At 35.7% G+C, this 23,338-nt stretch overlaps 1 protein-coding gene across 1 annotated transcript in view; it reads right to left on the bottom strand.

Annotated features, from left to right (window-relative positions):
- The window catches only part of LOC110115138 (ABC transporter F family member 3), a 54,757-nt gene that overhangs the window by 10,783 nt on the left and 20,636 nt on the right, over positions 1 to 23,338 (bottom strand). Inside the window, exons 6-15 of the mRNA XM_020848273.2 lie at positions 21,436 to 21,564; positions 21,263 to 21,364; positions 20,993 to 21,139; positions 20,294 to 20,356; positions 19,774 to 19,820; positions 19,570 to 19,629; positions 18,000 to 18,082; positions 17,308 to 17,402; positions 13,341 to 13,427; positions 13,019 to 13,106 (exon numbers count right to left, since the gene is read on the bottom strand). Coding sequence (XP_020703932.1) covers positions 13,019 to 13,106; positions 13,341 to 13,427; positions 17,308 to 17,402; positions 18,000 to 18,082; positions 19,570 to 19,629; positions 19,774 to 19,820; positions 20,294 to 20,356; positions 20,993 to 21,139; positions 21,263 to 21,364; positions 21,436 to 21,564 — 901 coding nt within the window. The remainder of the gene's footprint in view (positions 1 to 13,018; positions 13,107 to 13,340; positions 13,428 to 17,307; positions 17,403 to 17,999; positions 18,083 to 19,569; positions 19,630 to 19,773; positions 19,821 to 20,293; positions 20,357 to 20,992; positions 21,140 to 21,262; positions 21,365 to 21,435; positions 21,565 to 23,338) is intronic.

Genomic DNA, 23,338 nt, shown 5'->3' with positions numbered 1-23,338 from the left:
AGTGAGGCCACACACACCGTTCAATCTTTGGAAGAGTCCGAGTTCGCGTCTTAGATCTTTTGAGTCGTTAGTATCTCTGTCTTTCCTTGTGTTTTGTTCCTCTTTTGTTCGCTAGCATCTCTTTCTCCTCCTTCTCCCTCCAATCCCCTCGCTAACCCAACGCTGAGCTCACAAAGCCTCCGGCCACCCTTCCAGGAATCCTCCAAACCACCTGGCACTCCTACCGCCGCCTCCCTTCCCCTCTTTGGATTCCCAATCTAGGAGTGCATGATAGCTAGGAAGTTATTGAAATTCAAATTGTTCAAATTTGAAATTCAAATTTTTCCTAATTATAGGCTACTTCCCATTTTGGAAGTGCTCAATTGAACATCATAAACACAGACAAAATTTGGATTTCAAATTTCAAATTTGAAATTTTCCAATAGGGTTTTGTATCCACATGGAAGGATTAAAACTCTCCAATTCAACATTCAAAAAATTTCGAATTAAGGTATTAAATGCCCCCCAATTCCTCTTTAATGTCAAGGAATTAATCTCAGCTTAAACCTAATTTAATTAAGAATTTAAGAAATAATTCACTAAGGTAATTGGGGCCACTTATTTGAAAGTCAAACCCTCTCTCCTCCATTAGTTTGCCATTAATGACTCGCTTATCACTCCCCTTGAAGTTTAAGTTACATTCAAAGTCAAATTGAAAAGTGGATTTAATCCAATCAAATTCCATGAAGACTATTAATTAAACTATCTCATCCACTAATTCCAGCCCAGCCAAATCTTCAACTAGCCATTATTATCAACAGAAAGGGGATAAGAACAATTCCCGATTTTCTCTAACCGCCGTCCCGTCCCCCCCCCCCCCTCCCTCTTCCACTACATCGCTTCTCCTAAAATCTGTCAGATTTCACTGTTCTCCTTACAGGAATTTGGGATTTGAATATGAGCGCTGCGAAATTCTTCAAGAGACTCAACCTTGGCTTGCCAGCAACCTAAGCGTCCTAGTTCGTTTAGCCACAGCAAATGCTGTCCAGCTCAGAAATCTGCCTGTATCCTGTACGGTCAAGTTTCCCCACAGCTTTACAGAGCGCTATACATTGTTACATTACCACTCGTTGTCAGCATTCCAGATCTGATCAATTGCAGTCCGTAATTTCTGGACATAGGAAGGATGCGTCACAGTTTCCTGCACCCACACCCAGACTGCCCTCTCCTGTCACCCCGGGAGTCTGAAATCTTGTTCAAAAGCCTTCAAGCAGCTTATAATAGCTCCTCAAGGTTATTCAAGCGTGGAATGCTCCAGATTCTAGGTCAAAAAGTTGCTGTTAGACCCTTGATCTGCTCTTCAAGAGCAATCTCCTACCATTCTAGCATAAGTTTCTCCCACCACACAAGAAACGCGATGCACAGGGGTCCCTCCGACCGGCTGTAAACATGCGAAATAGGACTTCGGAGGGTACCGTCTCGCCACACCAGCCCCACTGGACGAACCTCCTGCCACCCGTGCTAACGAAAGCGTGGCATGGGGTCTGTTCCCGCGTTGCAAGGGCCCGAGAATAGACTTCCCCTTCGTGATTATACCTCTGGCGACCGCACGAGCGTAGCGACGACGATGACGAAAAAGATCAACCAATTTTATTATAAATCATATAATAAATAATTATCATAAATTCAAACTATAATGACAAATTACATTAGTATTACTGATAATAATAAACATTTAGATAAATTAATAATAATATAATTTATTCATGATAACTAATAATAAAACATATAATAAACTGAAAAAAATTTATAATATTAATAGTAAAGATAATAATAACATTAAACCCAAAATAACCTAATATATGGTCGGGGTATGGTTGTAAGAAGCGGTTTGGTCGATTGACAGCATAGGGACGATCGGCAGCACGTGCGAGGCTAGGCAGTGGTCAAAGCTGAGCGGCACTTCAGCCCTACAACAAGAAGATCGAAGGTCTCGCTTGGATGAGAGGTATGGGAAGGACTCTCTCTCTCTCCTCTCTCTCCTCCTCTTCCTCTCTCTCTATGTGGTCGACGAACCCGAAGGTGCGTTGCGGATTTGCTGCTACCAGGCGAATGTTGATTGGGGAAGTTGGTCGTGGTTTGAGGGAGAGTGCGATGGTAAGAGTGTGGATCACGGAGAGAGGGTCGTTGTGGATTCTGAGAAACAATCGATAGGATTCGGTCGTGGAGTTGGAGGACAGAGACGGAGAAGGAGAGTCGCGAGCAGAGCAAGACCTGCGAGGGAAGAGCACCCGAAGGCCTACTCCGGCGTTCGCGGCTACCTCCTCACCCGACCGTCGAGAGCAGCGTCGAGGGTGCTGCGAAACTCGAGTATCTGGGAAATGATCGCGGAACGGCGATGACATCGCGTATATTCTCGCGATTACGACAGCACACCACCACACACACGTTGGGCTTTCCATAGAACTCACACAGAGATCTAGGAGAGTTGAACTCACCAAGAGATCAAGAAAATATGAACTCACAAAGAGATCAAAAGTAGAAATTTTCATTCATCATAATCATCATCCTAATACAAGAGAATGAGCCTCTATATATAGGCCTCAAGAGAAATTAAAAGACACATTTGCCCCTTGGGCTTACATAAGACAAGAGAGTAAAAAAGGGAAATTGTGAAACTAAATTAAAATACACTTAATAAATGAAAATAAAACAAAGTGATCTCGATCGTCGATCTTCAGCTCCTCCTCGGATTGGCATGGACGGTTGGATGTCCGCATCAAACTCGGTGTGAAGCCTACGGCGAGGCGGGCAATCCCTGTGCGTGTTTTTCTTAGCATGGCGGGGCAAAAGAAATATAAGTATCCGTACGCAGGGAAAGAACTGCTTTTTCAAATATCTGCTTTTAAAGACCCATGCACACCTTTCTTGGCGTGGTGGATAACAAAAAAAAACTACGGTCGCGGTGTCTCACAACACCAACCGTGCACGTCTTTCTTGACGTGGCGAGTAAGCAACCTCTTGGTTTTTCCCCTATACGGGGGAGTCACCAGGAGGCTGCCGAAATTTTGTCTAAAGACAAGGACTTGAAAAAAAAAGGACTTGGACTTAATTGAACTCAAAGGATAATATGGGACTTGGACTTGCAACAAATGACTTAAATGAACTCAAACAAATCAAATAAAGAACTTGAAAATAAATAAGATTTGGACCTAAATGAATTCGAACTTGAATTTGATTTAAGTATAAAGTGAATATGACTTGGGCAATTTGGACCCAAATTCAAGTAGACATGACTATGCTTAGACATTGAACATGAACTGGAATTGAACTCAAGCAAAGAGTTTGTACTTTGATTAAAAAGGACTTGGACCCGAATTCAGAAGGGAACTACAATGAACATAAGCCAAACTAGAACTTAAAAGCAGAGGATTTTGGACTTAATTTGAACTTGAATAAAATTCGAAGTACAAGGGACTCGCATGAATGGAAGAGGCTCGTTATGAGCCTGAACTAAGTCTGGACATGAACTCGAGTTGAAATCAAATGAACTAAGTGTTGTGGATATGAGCTCAAATTGGACTCATACTTAAACTTTACAAGACACCAAAAGAATTGAATGGAATGCATAAGCTTTAAACTTGTTGCATACATAGAATAATAAATTGAAGAAGTACTTGAACATTGAATGCGCAACATGGAATGTAATTCAATGCTAAAGCTAACTATGCAAGCAAGGATCACGGGGAGAATGTAATGATATGCTTGTAATTAACAATACAAGACTTCTACTAGAGCATTCTGAAGTGATCGCATTAATGGAAATGCATTATGCTTGCAAGGGAATGTAACAATACCTCATAACTGGTGTCAAGCAAATGCACTGACTTTTAGCAAATAAAAGAGATTAACAAGTAATGAAGGCAATAACCTAAGGGCCAAAATACGAATGCAACAATCCTTTCAATGCATATGAATAATGATATTCAATCAAACCCAAATAATGTCAAATCCATTATAGAGAATATAAATGTCTTCTATATGCAACAATGAAGAACCCGGAACACAAGCAACAACGCTTGTTGACTAAAGAAGGCGACACAGGAGATCCATTATATGTACCACATGCCATTTGTGGACAAATACAAAAGGAACTACAATAAATACAAGCTCCTATAAATCGTCATAGGAGACCTGTCATATTCACCAAATGCCATCTATGAGCAAAATTCAAAAGGATTATAGCAAAATGCAAGCTCCCACGGGTTCTTGTAAAAGACCCATCATACATGTTAGAAATCAATCACAAGCAAAATACAAAGGACTATATCATGTGCAAGAGACTATGGGTTACCGTGGAAAATTCATCGTGCAGACAACAAGCCATCTATAAGCACCTACGATTGAAGGTAGGAGATTCATTAGTGCACTACAATCTAACTGCATAAATCATACAAGTAGTGCACGACAATCTACCTGTATGAAGAAGTGAACAACTCTATTCAGAAGCTACTACGCAACGCCACCGGATCTGCAACATCCCTACAAGCAGACAAAATGCGTCTACGAGCTCCAAAATAGAATGTTTGCATTTCAATGGCAATTGCCCGCACAATTGATCTGCATTAAACATTCTAAAATACCCCCGCACAAGCACCATAATTTGTATACACATAGGTACACAAAAGAGGCAACTGCAATCATAAAACCCGCATGGGCCCCGGCGAGCGTGTTGTAGGAACACATGTGACATTTAGGGATGTTGCGCAGGTCAGTAAATTTGAACTTGATCCTCCTAAGCAGGTAAATAGGAATCGACAATGTTCATTAAATAATTATAAAATGCCCACAAACACTCGCATGGGCCCTGGCGAGCGTTTTATAAGTACACACGTAACGTTTAGAGATGTTGCGCGGGTTAATAAGTGAATTCGAATTCGAACTTAATCCTTCTATGCAGATCAATAGGAGTCAAATAAATATACGGTTGTGACGACCTGTATATTTATTTTAATATATTCATATTATGCCTTCAAGGCTTTTAACATATGAGAATTCACTAACAAAAGTATAAGGCCTACGAAACCCGATCCTCTGTCGATAGCTCGACGAAGTCGATAGGGTTCAATCAATAAATAGAAATGACCCCAAGCACCCCGATGATGGACGTGTTAAATGTAAATCTCAACCGGAGGGATCTATTCCAAATATTTTAATAATGCGACCCAAATTCCAAATTCCACATAAATTCAAAATCATTCCAAATTCCATATATTTAAAATTAAAATAAATCATCAAATCATTTAAAGCAAAATCCATTCACCCTCCGCAACAGTTTGCCGAGGTGGACAAATTAAAATATACTTTGGCTCATAAAGAGCTAATGCCTAGTCGAAAATATCATTATGATATATTCTCAAACAATCTCCTGCCAATAAGAATGTGGTACGTGTCCTCTAACCGGGGGTTTTGCCGCCAAATGGCACCGCAGGATAAACGGTTATAACCCGAGGCCCTCTGAACTGAGTAATTTTGCCGCCAAATGGCACCACGAAATACCAGTTATATCCAAATCCAATACCCTCCTTGTGGTATGAAGTCCTTGAGATATGAATCAATAGCATATGATCAATAGGGCACAAAGCCCTTTGTTAAATAAGGTGGATTCAAATTTGTCCCCTTAGATAAACATCCACTACAAGGTCCCCTTGGACGAAGCAATCCGTGGATGCCGACAAGGATCCTTCTGTCAGGTTGGGTCGACTACCTCCTCTGACTAAGTAGACCAGGGACCATGATGGCCCGAGACGACGGAACCATCGGATCTTGATCGGGTCAATCATCCATTCCCCCACCATCCGCTTTAAGTGCAAAATGGTGAAATTTTCTATTTAAATATCACATCTCCAAACTCTACAAATTCCTGAATTCCTAAGCCCATGCTACTATAATATGCCAGATAACACGTATTTCTACGTATCTGATTGACGACTAACCTTAATCAAATGTTCTCTCTCGTGATTGGGAAGGGTAATTAATTATAGGGGCTTGTGCCTATAGGAAACCAGAACTCAGATCATAAAGTCTTCACAAAATGAGTGCAAAATCTTTGGGTAATGTCTTATCCACAAACCCATTTGACTTCCAAAATTTACCCCGAAACTTAATCTATTAAAATTCCCCCCCCCCCAAAGAAAAAGCAATCAACGGGCGGAGGTCGGGGCCAAATTTTCGGAGCCCACACCATCATTGGGATATCCTCTTCATTGAGATTGTAAGCCTTGCTTACAAGCCTTCCATTGGTTAGAAGCCTCGTCTCAATTAATCAGGACAATGCAAAGCCATCAAGCTATGGGATCAGCTCAAGCGGAATATAGGTGGAAGAATTCCGCCTCTCCAGTATGCCGCTCAAGCCATCGGGTCCAAGGGAGCTGTTTACGATGGATTTTTTAGGGAGTTAGGAGGGATTTTTTAACATGGGGATTGCTTAGATATTTCATTTTTTTATTGTATGCATTAAATAGTATGTTTTCCTAGGGTTAGGGCACTGGAATTTGGCTGAAATTTGAGATATCTTAGGTTTAGGTTTTTGGGCTCTAGCGGTGTCTAGAGATTTTTGGGAGAGATAGATTCTCCTCTCAAATATAGGATTGATTGTATCATATCATTTTTCTTCTGTTATTTTGACTATCGCAATAAAATTACTGTTTTATGGTTTTTCCTTTGGATTTGTGGATCGTTCTCGCTGTTTTCATTAAGATAGTTAGGTTTTACTTGAAAATTCCAAGTATTCCCTAAAAAATTGCCATCAGAGCAATTTCTTGGCCAAAATCGAAGTCTCTTCGTTGATTTCTGTAGCGTTTTACTCGTTAATCTGTTCTTTTTTATTGTCTGAAGGCCAAACTGTTGTTTTTTTGCCATTTTTGCTGTTTGGAGCCAAGATCTGAGCACTCATGGTAAGGAAAAAGGTTGAAGTATTAGAAGGGGAGATCGGACAAATGAAATATGAAATTTCAGATCTCCAAACTCAAATTTCAGATTTAAAAAATGATATTTCAGTCATCCATGATAAGATCAACAACAACAACAACAACAACAATATCAAGCCTTTATCCCACTACATGGGGTTGACTACATGAATCTTTTTTCTCCATTGTATCCTATTAAAAGTCATATTCTTGTTTAAATCAAATAAAGAAAGATAATTCTTAATATTTTCTAACTAAGTCTTCTTAGGTATGCCTCTATCTTTCTTAACATAAGTCAAATCTAATACCTCTACTTTCCTAATCAGATCATCGAAAGGCTATCGTTTTATGTGACCAAACCATCTAAGGCAACTCTCTCAAATCTTATCTTCGACTAGATATACTCCAACCATTTCATGTATATGCTCATTTTGTATCATATCTCTAAGGGTAAAGCCACTCATCCACCTGAGCATCCTCGTCTCTTCCACACTTAACTTAGTATTATGCTTCTCTTTTAATGGTCAACATTTTGCACCATAAAGCAGTGCAGGCCTCACCGCCATCTTATAGAATTTTCCAGTTTGAGGGGTACTTTTCTATCACACAACAAGCCCAATGCATTACTCCACTTCAACCATCCAACTTGAATTCTGCTGATAATATCCCCATCTATTTTACCATCACTCTGAATAATAGATCCAAGATATCTAAAACATGTACTCTTATTAATGACTCAATCGTCCAAAGTCACAATCCCCTCACTAGGTCTATTACTACGAAAATTACACTCCATATATTCTGTTTTAGATATACTCAAGCGAAAACCATTAAACTCTAAGGCTGACCTCCATAATTCAAGTTTACCTTCAACTCCCTCTCTAGTCTTATCAACAAGAAGAATATCATCAACAAAAAGCATACACCAAGGTACATCCTCTTGCAAAAGTCTAGTGAAACATCCATGACTAAAGCAAAAAGATATGGGCTAAAGGCTGATCCTTAATGTAACACAACCAAAATAGGAAAATACTTGGTCAAACCACCTTGTGTTTGAACACAAGTAATAGCTCCTGCATACATATCTTTAATGATTTGAATATAAGCATTATTAACTCTTTTCCTTTCAAGAACTCTCCATAGCACTTCTCTTGGAACTTTATCATATGCTTTTTCTAAATCAATAAATATCATATGTAGATCCTCCTTATTTTCTCTATATTTCTCCATCAATCCTCTTAATAAATGAATGACTTCCATAGTCGACCTACCCGACATGAACCCAAATTGATTTTGAGAGAAATTAGCATCATGCCGCAACCTATGCTCCATAACTCACTCCCATAGTTTTAAAGTATGACACATTAACTTAATTCCTCTATAATTCGCACAATCTTGTGCATCACCTTTATTCTTGAAAATAGAAATTAACACACTCATTATCCACTCATCAGGCATTTTTTTAGTCTTCAAAACAGTAATAAAAAGTTTAGTAAGCCAAGAAATTCCTTCATCTCTTAAGCATTTCCACATCTCAATTGAAATATCATCAGGTCCAATAACTTTTCCACCCTTCATTTTCTTTAAAGCCTCTAATTTCGGTTTTACTAGTATGCCGATTAAAACAAAAATCTTTATTTTCATTTAGGGTGCTAAGGTCCCTACAGTCAATCGTATTTTCACAATCTTCATTAGAAAGTTTAGCAAAATATCTCATCCACCTTTGTTGAATATCATCTTCTAAGAAAAGTATTTTTTTATATTCATCCTTAAAACACTTCACTTGAACTAAATCCTTACTACTCCTATCTCTTTGTTTGACTAACTTATACATATATCTTTCTCCCTCCTTAGTATCTAATCTATTATATAAATCACTAAAAGCTAAGGTCTTTGCATAGCATATTGTTTTCCTAGATTCCTTACGAGCCTCTTTATATCTTTCCCAAATATCATAAATTTTACAATTAAACCAAATTTTATAACATATCTTTTTATTTTTAATCTTTTCTTGCACATTTGGATTCCATCACTAATTATTTTTACTATTAGTAGATTTTCCCTTTGAAACTTCAAGCACATCTTTTGCAATATTCTTAATATCACTAGCAACTTTTTTTCACATAACATTATCACAGACAAAATCTTAAGACCTAAATCTTACTCTCAAAAATATTTTGTTAATGTTCTTTAAATACCCCCATCTAATACTAGAAAATCGTTTTACTTTATTTTTTTATTTTCTGTCCCTTTATCTTAATGTTCAAAACTAATAAACGATATTGGATACATAAATTTTCACTCAGAATAACTTTACAATCTTTGCAATCTAAACAATCTAATTTTCTTATAACAAAATAGTCAATCTGTGTTGTACTATATTTATTTTTATAAGTGATGAGATGCTCATTCCTTTTCTTAAATAAGATATTAGCAATTAAAAATCATAAGTTACACAAAAATCTAATATGATCTTGCCAACTTCATTTGCCGTTCCAAACTCATGGCCACCATGAATACTCAAGATATGGAGATTTTGGAGGGAACATAAAAAATGCCTCCCCTAGGGCTTATTCATAGGGAGGAGACAAGTAGATGGTATGTGGAGAGGTATGAGGGGTTAGGTTTGAGTGGAGGGGTGATGAATTTGAAAGAAAAGGAACTAAATTTAAAAGGCAAGGACTTCATTATGATCGAAGAGATGTCGAATTTGAAAGGAGAATGGTTGAGTATGATTGAAGCGGTGTTGAATTTGAAGGAGGAAGGTGGGCTTGTGATAAAAGGGTTGGGTGCGAGCGGAGGAGGGATGATTGACACAATTGGGGGGAACCACCCCTTTGGCAAATGGAAAATTTTGGAGGAAATAGGGTTAATGAAGGAGATCTTAGAGTGTGGAAATTGAAGATGCATATTTTTTAGGGAGAAAATACGCACGGGTAGATCTACAAAATAGAAAGATATTTCGCTGTCAACGACTTGACGGAGGCTTGATGGAGGAGGAGAGACTAACTGATGGGGACATCAAATCATCATGGAGAGTTTATCAGAGACGCGGCCGTCGATCTACGGCCACGATCGAGTCTTTATATTTTTGAGTCGTTGATGTATTTTATTTTCATGTAGCTTGTTATTTGCTTATGTGGCATTTATGAGTCGTTGTATTTTTATTTTATTTTATTTAGTTGCTTATGTGCTTTCTTTCCCGTTGTACCCCTCTTGTGGGAGTTATCGTATGTGAGCCCAAAGGGCGTTTGTGTCTTTTGTTTCGAGTCATGTTGTAGGAGGCTATTTAAAGCCCCATTTTTTTCTATGATGGCTAATGAATGATTATTATGAAAATTTTCCTGCACTTGTTTTCTTGGAGCTATTGAGAGCTTGAGAGAAAGAGAGAGTTAGAGATCTTGGTGGAGCCTAGGAGAGGCCACCCGTCGTACCCAACAGTCACCACCACCGGTGGCTCTTGGTTTCCCTACCTTCATTGCCGGCCTCCCTCCACTCGAACTCTTTCTTCACAAGGCCGCCGGCCACCACTCCACAACCCGCCGGCCACCTCTCCGTCATCCCTCCCTTGGAGTTTCCTAATTAAGGCTTGGGTGAATTTAGGAAGAATTTGAAATTCAAATTCATTTGTTTGAAATTCAAATAAACTTTCCTAATTCACCAATTCTATTTTAGGAAACTTTTTGAATTCATGCCTAAATAAATTTTCATTAAGAAAGGATTGAATTACATCTTTCCAATCTTATGAATTTAAATTAGGAAGCCTTGATTTGCTCTCATCAATTCCCCTCATTCATGCTTGCCACCGACCCCATAGCTCTCCCCCATTAATTCCTTTTTCCAAATATTTCCTAAATTCAATTCTGACACAGGAAGGAAATCAAAACCCATATTTCCCTCCTACCCGAAATTGTCATCTCCCTAATTCCTCAATTACTTTCCTAATCCAGGAGATTAATTCTGGAAAGCAAAACCCCCGCCCCTCCTCTACCCGTTGCCTCCCTCCCTGTTTTCCCATTGCGTTTTTTTTTCTTTCTTGCCGCCTCCCTCCACTTTCCAACTTTCTCCCCTCTCATGAAACCCTATAGTGAGATCTTGGCTTAAACAATTCCCAAATAGTTCCACTCTCACATTTAGAAAATCTGAGATTTTCTTCTCAGATTTTGGCTAGAAAATCTGAGAACTTTCTCAGATTTTGGAAGGACTTGGATTACTTCTACAAGCATCCTATGGCGAGAACATCGTTCTTGGACCTTGGATATTCGTCATGAGTAGTTGCTAACGTGGAGGATCGCCACGTCTCCTTGAGCAAAGGTTTTTCCTTCTTACACTTGCATTCAAAGTCTTCTAAATCTAAGTTCTCGTTTGGTTAGATTGTATTCGCGAAAGCCTACTCCGAATGCTCTTGCTAAGCCTAGTGAATCATAGGAATTGAGTGCGCTTTCTATGCATCCTAGATCTCATTGTTAGATTAGGGATTACTTTGAAAGCTACTATTCTGTGTTGTTATTATTTTCTTAATTATTCTTGAATGTTCAAAATTTGGCGCATGTAATTTAGCCTATGCAATATTAACTTCCTCTTTGTTTGATTCGCCGTGAATAATTGCTAGTAATTTTAATCCGAATTTATTCTAATTGACGAGTTGTGCAAAGCCTAAATGAATCCATAAGCATCACATCTAAGTAGTCCTGCATCACTAACTTTGGAAGGGAAGGTTTTGGCTTTGTACCAGTGGAGGGACCTACGACGACCCATATGAAGTTGGATGGAGTTCAAGGATTGTTTGGTAGAATGTTTCTGAAGTAGCAAGGGAGGAGACTTGTACGAGCAGTTCTTCGCCTTTACAAAGGATGGTACATTGAATCTACAAACAATAACAACAACACCAAGCCTTTATCCCACTAAATGGGATCGGCTACATGAATCTTTTATCTCCATTGTGTCATATTAAACAAACAACATAATAAGAAAATTGATCATGTTCTTAACAGTGACTTCCTTGTATGCAACCTCTTCAACCTATTTAAAAAAAAAAAGTCAGTTGTTGCTAAGATGAAGAGTTGTCCAGTTGACGATGGTGGATTGATCAGACCCATTATATCTGTATCCCAGCATTCAAACGGCCAAGGTGCGATTGTAGAGTGTAACATATTTGGTGGTTGATATAGTGTATTACAATGTATTTGATATTTGTGGCAACTCTTGGCATATTCGATATAATCTTTTATCCTTAATGGCTAATAGTAGCTCATTCTCTTAATTTTGATGGACATTTAAGGCCTAATTTGTGTTATAAAGTCATTTATGATTTTCAGCTATAACTTTACCAGCTTCTTATGTCCCTAAGCATCAAAATCACATTTGGTCAAAGGATCTATCGTAAAGAGTCTTGTTGATAAATGCATACCGCAACATTCTTTTTTCAATCTATACAACTAACAATTTTTTTATCAGTAGCTTGTCTTCTTTTAAGTAGTTGACGAAAAGTTGTTTACAATCATCTTGATCTTTTATCATTAAGGCATCCTGTCATGATTCTAAGGCTCCTTCTGACTTAAGCTTTTCTTGAGTAGTATGAGGCTTGCCATTCGGCACTCCGAAAGAATTTGTCATGGAGCTTAAGGATAAACAAAAGTTGTATCTCCAGGGCTTGAATTCTACCACCACTCTTATGGTCGGGTTTGCGAGAAGACAAGCTGCAACACTCAATGAGTGTGGACTCCAATTGATACATACTCATCATTCATATTCGTCATTTCATTGACCAATTTTACTAGGGACTCCAATTTACTCGAATTTAATTGATTATTGCATTATCATTTGGGCTTCAATTCTCATATTTACTAGTTTGCACATAATGAAAGCAATTTTTTTGCATATTTAGTGGTCTATCATCTACATACCCTAGTTTACCTTGAATGATACACTTTTATTGCACCATACAGTTGTATTAAAAGATCTTAACTCTAAACCGTCCTGCATTAGCAGTCCACATCCACAATAAATGTCGCAGCATCTTCAACTAAGGCTTAATTTGCACACTGCTGTTAAAAATCAAAAGCAGCTACCTGACAAAGTATACATCGGTTGAAGTGCAAGGTTGCCAGTGACACCAAAAGAACCCAAGTGCGCTCTTAGTTTCTGTTCAGGTACTCCCTGCAACAGGCACGATTAGATCAAACTCCAACGCATATAAGCAGGTTTAGTGGGTTTTTTTTAATCTTTTTCGGCAATGAGATCCATAAAAAAACTAGCAGGTTTCCTATTATCTCGAACAAAAAGTCTGTTAAAATGAGATTTTGCGAAAGACAACCATGTTCCACGTCCAGATCACATTTTGTGATATGCAATTGTGAAATAAAGAAGAAAGTGAGAGTATTCTGCACTTACAGGGTAACAGCGCATCATATACAATAGAGGATTTGAAGATAAATCAAGACCATCAACATGATGTTGACTGAACACAGCCATTCGAACCTACATTAAAAAGAAAATGGAGATTTTATGCTTCACAGTAATGGAAAATGGAACAGCAATGATATTTTCCCAGGCTGATAATTCCATTTCAAAATTGTGAGCAAGATCCTAGAACGGCAAGTGCAACCTAAATATAAGGAGGCATATTTTGTTTAGTAAGATGGGTAAAAATGAATGTTATTATCAGTGCAAAAAACCCAAGTATAATAACGCTACAAGAGTGCAACCAGAATATTCAGAAAGGTGAATGTACTTGGCATGATTGTCGTTTGCACACAGCCTAAGCTATTGTAGTATAGCAGATATAACTGATATTTGTGTAACGAAGTTTTTGAAGTATTTAGGGAGCCATAAAATGATGCAAGAGGGCCCCATGCCAACATCTTTTCAACTTTTCCCCGTACTATAAGGCTATGCCTTCAAAATTACCATAACCGAAAGCAGGACAGAGCAAACAAGCAGCAGGTCAAAGAGTTCAGTTAGGGTACTGTAGCACCGACAGCACCGCAGCAGCAGTACTGTAGCAGGTAAGAAAAAAATAAAGAAAAGAAGAGAATTGAAGGAAGAGGAAGCAAGGATTTTGGGTAAGAATCCATTTTCATTAATTTTTCCCTATGAAATTTTTATGATTTCAGATTGTTTGTCTATAAGATTAGGATGAGGAGAAAATTATTTGAGGTAAAATCTTATTTTAAGATTTTTATTATAAATAGGATTGCTAAATTAGGAATATTATAATTTGCAAAAATTATGACTTATTTAGGTTATTTATGAAGGGAAAAAAGGTCTAGATGTCATAAGGGGACAAATCATCATGTGAACCCAAAGAACGAGATGAGATATTCAATCTCTAGTACAGGAAGAGTGTATTTCGTAGGACTAATTTTATAGAATTTCTTCATATTGAGCATAGGAAAATAATTTCAGCAACAATTGAAATTATAAGCTTATAATTATATGTTCACAAAAATGTATCTCATATGTATTATATTCCAGAAAATGAATTAATTAAAGCAAATTAAATATTTCATGTTAATTATTTCCTGTCATATTGTATTCTTGGCACTTATCAGCATATTTTTATTGTTATCATGTACACATTCACGTTCAAAATGCAATACGATTGATGGTAAAATTTTGTGAAAAGTCATGTTATGGGGAATAGGCCGGCAAACAATGATGACCTGTGCAAATGAGGCTAAAAACCTGATGAGATAAGCCTTAGCAGAGACCGTACTAGAGGTACCTGACTCTAAAAGTTAGTACTTTGGAATCCAACCTTGAAGTGAGGAGCAATAATTAAATGGTTAGTTGACGAGCTAGTTGACGATATATTATAAATGTGTCAAAGCCTATAGTCATCATATGACTTTTCTAAAATAAAAAAATAAAAAATAAAAATCATATGACTTTTCTAAAACTGTGAACAAGAATGAAACAAGAAATAAAAAAGGAGAAAAAATAAATATTTCATATGGTAAACAAATAACCTTCCATTGATCATTTGTTAAGTAAGAGATAACAATTTATTTATCGTTCACATACACGTGTTTGCTGCCCACAATATTTTCTTCTACAACGTTTCTCCTTTAAACTAAGCCACAACATTTTTTCAACATATAACTCTCATAATAGCTTAAAATACTAGCATCCATATTAATTTCTTTTTATTCTTCTATGTTGAATCATGTACTATAATTGTTTATCTCACATACCATTTAGCGCACCAGTTGTTATATATGTTATTACAGAAAAGAGGAAGTAACCAACAGAGCTTTAGGCAGGTGATCGATTGTACCTTGTACATAATACGTTGGGTGTACAATTTTTTAGAGTAGATAGAAGGCAAGATTTTTTGGATACGTAAAATTTTATTTAGTAAAGCTCTATATTTTGCATTAATGAATATTGTCCATGCTTTCAATTATTTAATTATGATATATAATGTAATAATTGGAGTACAGTATATATTTGGTGATACTCTTAACAGATTAATTTTCTATTCACTCAATCTTGAAGAGTGTAATTCAGGATGGATGTTGGTATAGTATGTATCTGATTGGATTATCAGACTTTATTACATCTTAGGTTGGCTAAGGGGCTCAAAATAGGGCTCGACATTGATGCCTCTAACAGTGGTAACTAGCAGTGGTAATAGATCAACCCACCTGGGACAATGTACAGTTGGACTCATCGCGATCATTAGAATTCCAACTTAACAATATTTAAACTGAAACTATTCAAAAGACTTATTTGTGCATATCATAGTTGGGATAAGATGATTTGTTCTATTTGATAGGTAATAAATTTACCAAACTAGCTTACTAATGAACAAAAATTTAAACATGACTACAAATTAAATGAGAAAAATATAGGTATCTGTCATACCAAGAAAAATAAAATCAAAAAAATTACTTTGCTTCCAGCTAAACAGTTTCACGTAAATTGAATAAATTGTCCTTATATTACTCTCAGTTCTTAAAATGCATCATTATAGTTAACTGGAACTAAACAAGCCCTAAGAAATTTTACATAAGACTGAAAAGGCTTATTGAGAGTAGAATGCACCTAGAAATGTTCACAATGCTCTGTCCAAAACACTCAATAAATGCAATTGAAAAGGAAATATCAACAGCCTAGCTAGTTAAGAAGTCCCATCTATAGCATTCTTAAGACGGTAAGAAAAACTGTACGGTACCAAAATGGTTCATCAACTAGTCATTTTAGTTCCACATTATATAAAAGGTCCGATTTGATCCCTAAATTCTTTAAATATGAGCCAAAATAGTCCCGCATTTAAAATTGAGGGATGAATTTAACAATACTATTATGGGTATAGATGAGAATATTGTGGCATAGATATAGGGTATGTTGGGAATTTTATTTTTGTTGTTAATAACTTCTTATTTTTCATTGGAATCTCTCACTAGATACCCTAGGCAACACATGTAGAACCCCTAGTGCATAACCGAAACAGAGAAGTTGAAGCAAGACAGGACAAGCACAAGCTGCAGTGAAGTCACGACATTAGGTTCACAGGCAAAGTCATGCTGTGACGACTAGCCACAAGCAAACGGAATTAGGTCAATGAGTTGAGTAGCTTGCACGAGATGACTAGATGATGGGCCACAGAAGAATGGGAGACAATTAAACATCCTAAATAAATAGTGACAAACACGACAGAATGAACAATGAAAGACATATTTGGTTCTTTATAAAAAACACTTTTAATAAAATTAATATAAAAATTTTTAAACTTCAATCTTCTAAAATGAAAAAAATTAACTCAATATATTTTATTATAATAAACTAAGATAAAAATATCAAGCAAAATTATTTATTACAAAAAATCATCTCACTCCACAACCTGCATAATCGTAATAAACTCTAGTTGTATGCCAAACCAACTATTGTATATAATAAAATAAGTAGTAATTTAGATCTTATAAAAAATATCAAGAATATTTATATTCCTAAAATACCCTCATTTTTAATACCATTAATTAATTGTAATTTCATTTTTTGTTAATTTTAACAACGGAATCGGTTTAGCTCCAATTGAAGGAGTTCACAAAACAAAAATCAGACATTTTATATAGTAAGAGGCTAAAATGAGACCCCACAAATATTCAGGGGGCCATTTTGATCATTTTCCCAAGAAAATTTGTTGAGTGGCTGAATTTGTTTTATGTCAATCACTGACAATATAAATAATGCAAAGAAGAATCCATTTCAACAGTTCAATGCATAATTTGAGGCATCCTTAAGAAGCTGAAAAAGGAAAGCATTTCATTACTGCACATCATGAAACAATAAAAATATTAAGACAACAAAAAAATTGTTTGCCATGCACATAAAAGGAAGAGAATCCATAGAAAACCTTCGCTGAACGAAAAACAGTTCCAGAAGTCGGTTGAAGTTCTCCAGCTATTAGTTTGAGTATAGTTGACTTGCCGATGCCATTTGGGCCAACCACTGCATTCAACTTGAACATCTCAATTTGGTAGCAGCAGAACAGATGTATACACAAAAGAGTGGCAAGGAAGATATATAATCAAGTTAATAACATAGAAGTAAGCAGTAGTGTCTGACTAATGCAGAGATTCAACAATGTTAAGTAGCAGCATCCTCTAAACATGATTAGGTTAGGCATGTTTATTCCAATAGTAAAAAGCTATGATGTATTCCAGGCAATCACATTATAATACCTCTTCTGCGCATCGTCTATAATATAAGAAAGATGTCCAGAAAATGATGACACCAATTCATATAACTATCACAAAAAACATAAAAACGAAGAAAATCAAAAGAGCATAACAGCACACGACGACAAAAAATTCTTCTATTAAGGGAAACATGCAAGAAAGGAAAGAAAATAAACAATAGATTATTTCGAATCCAGCTAATCTCTCGTCCATAAAGAGGTTAAGATCTTGGTTCTTCATTCAGTTAGTTGGAAATGGCCATGAGTGCGTGTATTATACCATTGTACTAAACTTAAGATGCGGCAGGAAAAAGATTACCAAGTTACAAGGTATTTTAATTGAATGAGAGGAAAAAAATAACCCTTACTTGCTATGCGGCTGTCCAGGTCTATGCCAAAATTCAAATTCTTGAACAAGGTAGGTCCTCCTGGATAACTAAATGACGCATCACTGCAGCCACATAATAAGAAGATTCTTTTAAATGAGCATACTAACGATTACAAGCATAAGATTATACTTTATAGAAACGAACATATAGGAAGTATTAAAAATAATTAAAAATCGAAAAACAGTGAGATGCTTTCAAATCATTTATTTACTAGAGTATGAAGCAGATATATAAGCCGCCTCCACCTGACCACTGCTAGCATTTTCTACAGTGTAAGTATCAATGTGAAGCAATACAACTATAAACTGTAATTGACCGCTGAGTTTGTTATTAAAAAACTCAAATCATTAAATTGAAATTTTCAAGTAAATGCCCTATTGATTAGGTGGCTGATTGAGAAGTTTTCGTGTGCAGAAGAGAGTCAACTGAAAATGGATAAAAATTGTTTTATAATATGTTTAGACTAAAAATTATTTTAGTGGCTATTCAGTTACATTTTGATATCTAGTCTATTGAGTAATTATAATTATTGAAACAACTGTGATATACATTAGACCGTTTGTTCTCACCTCATTAATTCAATATTCCGGGCAGGTTGGTGACACCATTAATGTAGGATTTGAACATAAGCAATACAACTAGATATTTTTGTACAAAGTTTTGAAAATATTATTTTTTAGGAAGAGCTAAGCGAAACAATTTTAAAAAATTTGACATCAACAAACCCAAAAGTTATTCTATTAATCAAATATGTGGAAGTTAGAGTGGTCCTCCAATACCGGAATTAGATTTTAGAATAGCACGAGCTATTTCAAGGCGTTTATTTTTCCTTTATCTCAACTAATTTTGTTGAGGGTATCAATGCAAGAGGATTGTTGAGTCTCAATGAAAAGGGACTGCAAATTATGGCAGGATAACTAGAGCAACAGAAGTGGTTTTCAGTTATGCTCTAGGTATGAATTTGATTTTTTTCTGCCGCAGTTCGCACTTTATGTTGCTCTAGTTTTTTATAATAAAAAATATAGAGAGAGGGAAACAGGAAATGCAAACTAGGGCTGAAAATAATCAAAGTCATAGCTAGAGCAAAACTGAAAACCACAAGTGACACAAAGCCCTTACTACTATGGTACCCGCATGAAGGAGCCCACATAAAAAACTCTTTAAGGTACCCTTCAAATTTCTTCATTGCCCAATGAAGGTATAACAAAACTTCATTTTTTATGTACATTCACAGTAACAATTGTACTCCAATGATAAATTAAAGCGTCCTCAAACATCAATCACAAGTTCGCTCATTAAAATCCCATTCCCCTCAGCCCAGTGTAGTCACTGAAAAAGTTTGAATTCAATAGGTTTTGAAAGAATTTACCATAGGTTTCAGGACAAAAGGAAATAAAAATTTAATTTTTTTTAATTCCAAGCAATATGTACAGCAACAAAGAAAGAGCAAAAATAACAAGAGAATTTTAAGTATTGCATTACTTCGGGTTCACTATTAAAATAATAAAAAAAATTGAAATAGTTAAACTTCAGCGGAAAAATAAGATACCTGAAACTTATAATTGGTAGACCAGGTCGATCATCTGGTGTTGGGAACTCAAATTTATAGCTGCAATAGCAAACATTAACAATGTGATTAGAAGCATTAAAGAAATAAAAAGTAAAAACAGTGTCATTTAAAAGAAGAAAGCCAGAAAGTCCATTTTATTTTTCTTAGTAGATCAAAATGTATTAATATCAAAAGAGAGAATACTCTGGGTCATTAATGACTTGATCCACATGACCCATTCGATCCAATGCCTGAAACATCCATAGTATGAATTATAAATCAATGTCATCAAGATTTTTTTATGGAAAAAAAACAAAACATAAGCATAGAGAACTGCTAATCTAGCCAAATTCACAGGCTGATTTTTCAGACAAAGACAATTGACAGAGCTATTTCATGCGGCTGCAATGTCAAATCACAGGGGAGAGAGTATTATAAATCAGTCAGCCAATCAGTTATAAACCAGGATCTAAACAAACAAACAAAATATTTCAATTACATGTTAAGATGTCTTTAATAGCTACAGCATACACCAAAAATAGGACCAGCCTCTGTGAACTCAGTATTGATAAGAAATTAGTTCAGTACCTTCATTTGCATTCATAATTCAAAGCTATCAAACTATATGAATTATTATGAATCAAGTAAACTGGTAGGATGGAGGCAAAAAAAGGATTATAACTCTATAGCATCATAATAAAATAAAAAATCTGGAAAACAAAACCTTAATTCTGGACTGCACAAGTGATGCACGCTTTGCATTATAACGGAACTTGTCAATAAATGCCTGCAAATAAAAGTTTAGGTTAGAGAAAATATCGGATAGACAGCTTACAAGTAAAAAAGAACATGTAAATATAGCACCCTTAAAGAGAAATTATTTTCACAAATCAACGAGCACTCAAACAATGAGAAAAGTAAATAGTATTATTTATTTGTTCTGGCTAGCTACGTTTTTTCAAACGGCATCCTTCCTGCAGATACAATTATTACTTGCAAATTCTAACATTAGAATTTGGACCAATGCATCCCAACTAAATTTCATTATCAACAGAAATGCTTGCCTGAATATCAGTGTCCTACAAAGGACGATCTTCTACATCAATTTCAATGATACTAAAACATACTTCTATGATGACCAATTCCTCCTTCATAGAATTTCATCCTGAACTTTTACTTCAATACCTACCATTTTTAAGGTCTCTTCCCATTCTAAAATAACATACTAAGGAATCTGAATTAAGTCACACAAGAACTTTCAGAATTAATATTGTTAGGTAGTGACAACTTAATATAGAGAAAAACGTATAACATTTACTCGAGCTTTAATGAGGACCAAGTTTCAATAATATATATCCAAGTATAGCATCAAAAAAAAAAAATCAAAGTTGCCAGTGCCAAGCAAGATAAGAAAATTTTAGACCTGCATATGAGCCCTGGCCTTTTCATTAGTCTCAAATGCCTTCTGTTGATTTTTGATCTGCTCCTCCCTAGTCCTCTCAAATGTGTCATAGTCTCCTTTGTATGTAATCAAGGTTTGCCCATGCAAATGGAGGATATCCGTAACTACCTAAAGATATATAATACAAAAACAATGTGGAGTAAGACATTTTTACCAAGTATATTCTTATTAGTGCAAACAACAGTAAGTGAATTTTAAGTCCATATAAACTGAGAATTGATAAGCATATACCGTATTTAAAAACTCTCTGGCATGAGAAACTACAATAAATGTCTTTGGCCATTTCGTAAGGTACGTCTCCAGCCACAATACAGCATGAAGGTCCAGATGGTTCTGCAAAGAAGTTAATTTTGTTTAATCACCTTCAGCAGATTTGAACGAGGCGACTTACTACAATACAGTACCGTAGGTTCATCAAGCAATAGCAAATCAGGCTCAATAAATAAGGCACGTGCGAGGGCTATGCGCATACGCCATCCACCAGAAAAAGCTTTTGTGGGTCGTTTCTGCATTTCTGTAGTGAAGCTAAGGCCCTGAAATTTTTTCACAGGCTAGACTATAAAATAGAAATTGAAAATAACCAAAAATGACAAAAAGAATTACAAGGCACTAATCAAGAATCACTCAACAATACAAGATTTTTAGAATGTAAAATAGCAGGGAACCAGAATCAAATTCAAAGAGATGTATAAATTACTTAAATTAAAAATAGGTCACATATACAACATGAGCACAGCAGTTGAAGGGTCAAAAATAGCCAAAGAAAATACTCCTAGTGCCTCCCATGGGCCATTTGGCATATTAAATATATGTTACAATGGCTTTAGCATATTTAAAAACAACGTGAAGCCAAGAATAATAATATAAATTAAAACAATACGAAATGTTAAATAAACAATATCTCAAAAATAGTTAATATAAATTAATTTACTTCAAGTATTGATTAAATATTATTAATTTTAGTCAGAAGATAATAGAATAGGAGTTGAATTGAAACAACTATAAAAATATGGCAAGTCATTAGTTATAAATGCAAATATTTGAAATTAATAAATAATATTAGATTTAAAAGAGCAAAAAAACATTTGAACTATGGAACTTTTGTTTAAATAGTTGAATTGTTGAAGAATTGAACGCATGGTATGGAAGGCAGGAAATGGCAGATTGCTAATTGGGCAGTTAGAGGACAGCAGAAATTGGAATCAAAGTGTGGATAGGAAAAAAAAGGGAAGATTGTGTTGGACTAAAGCAGCGGAAAGGTTTAAATGACTACAGATGGCAAATGATTGGACCACCAACAAAAAAATTAAAAGAGATGGGCTGGATGGTGCAAGGAAGAAAGAAAAGGTTGGTTTGATGTAGGAAGCTAAAAAAAAAATAGAAGTGCATTATGAGGCCTTTATATGAAGAATAGTATTCTAATTATATGTTCCTATTGTTGTACAGTTTCCTAGAGTGTGTAAGCAGAATCGTGTATATAAATGACCATCTAACAGTCGAATAAATGTGTGGGAGAACAATTCCATTAAAAAGTTTTATAATTGCATCAAAGACGGTTAGGGTACAATTTTTCAGCGTTCTTCTAGAGTTCTTGTCACCTCCAGCCTCTACAGAAAGATTGATGAGGTCACCATTTTGGCCAACAAAAGTATTGTTGGTTGGTGTGTTTGTTCATTTTTCAGAGGTTTGCTAGCTAACACATAAAGAGCTCTAACAAATCTCTCTTCATCTCTTCGATGATTATCATTATCAGCTCTCCCTCTCCAACTGTAAGTTATGCCTATCTCAAAGGAAATGATGTAGAATAAATGTAACCGCATCACAACAGCATCATTACTCTAGATGTGATGTAAGCAAAAAATATAGGGAGCCTATATTTTTTGCTTAACAAAAAAGGACGACGGACTTCTAACGACGAAATTGAGGAGGAGAAAAGAGACGAGAACAATAGGGAAGAACAAACTCTTACATTTCAATTTTAAAACCAAATAAAAAAAACTATGACGACGACTTACAAACAACACGACAGACATTACTCTAGATGTCAAGCTATTTAGATGTTCAATAAATATCTTATTTTAACATAGTCATGCAAACTGCAAGTTATTACAATTTTATATACCTTCAATTACTGAAATAGTTTATTTAATTTCTTAAATTTAATGAAATTTATCAGTAATTATAAGATTTTTGTTACTTCAAAATATTGTTGGATTTTTTTCAAGTATACCTAACCGCATCATGAAGATTAAAATTAAGGATTGATTGTCTTATAAATAGACCCTAAAATCTTGTTCACCCTTGATT

Source organism: Dendrobium catenatum, unplaced genomic scaffold, assembly GCF_001605985.2.
Source record: "Dendrobium catenatum unplaced genomic scaffold, ASM160598v2 fragScaff_scaffold_1220, whole genome shotgun sequence".
Taxonomy (NCBI): domain Eukaryota; kingdom Viridiplantae; phylum Streptophyta; class Magnoliopsida; order Asparagales; family Orchidaceae; genus Dendrobium; species Dendrobium catenatum.
This window is presented reverse-complemented; position numbering and strand designations above follow the sequence as displayed.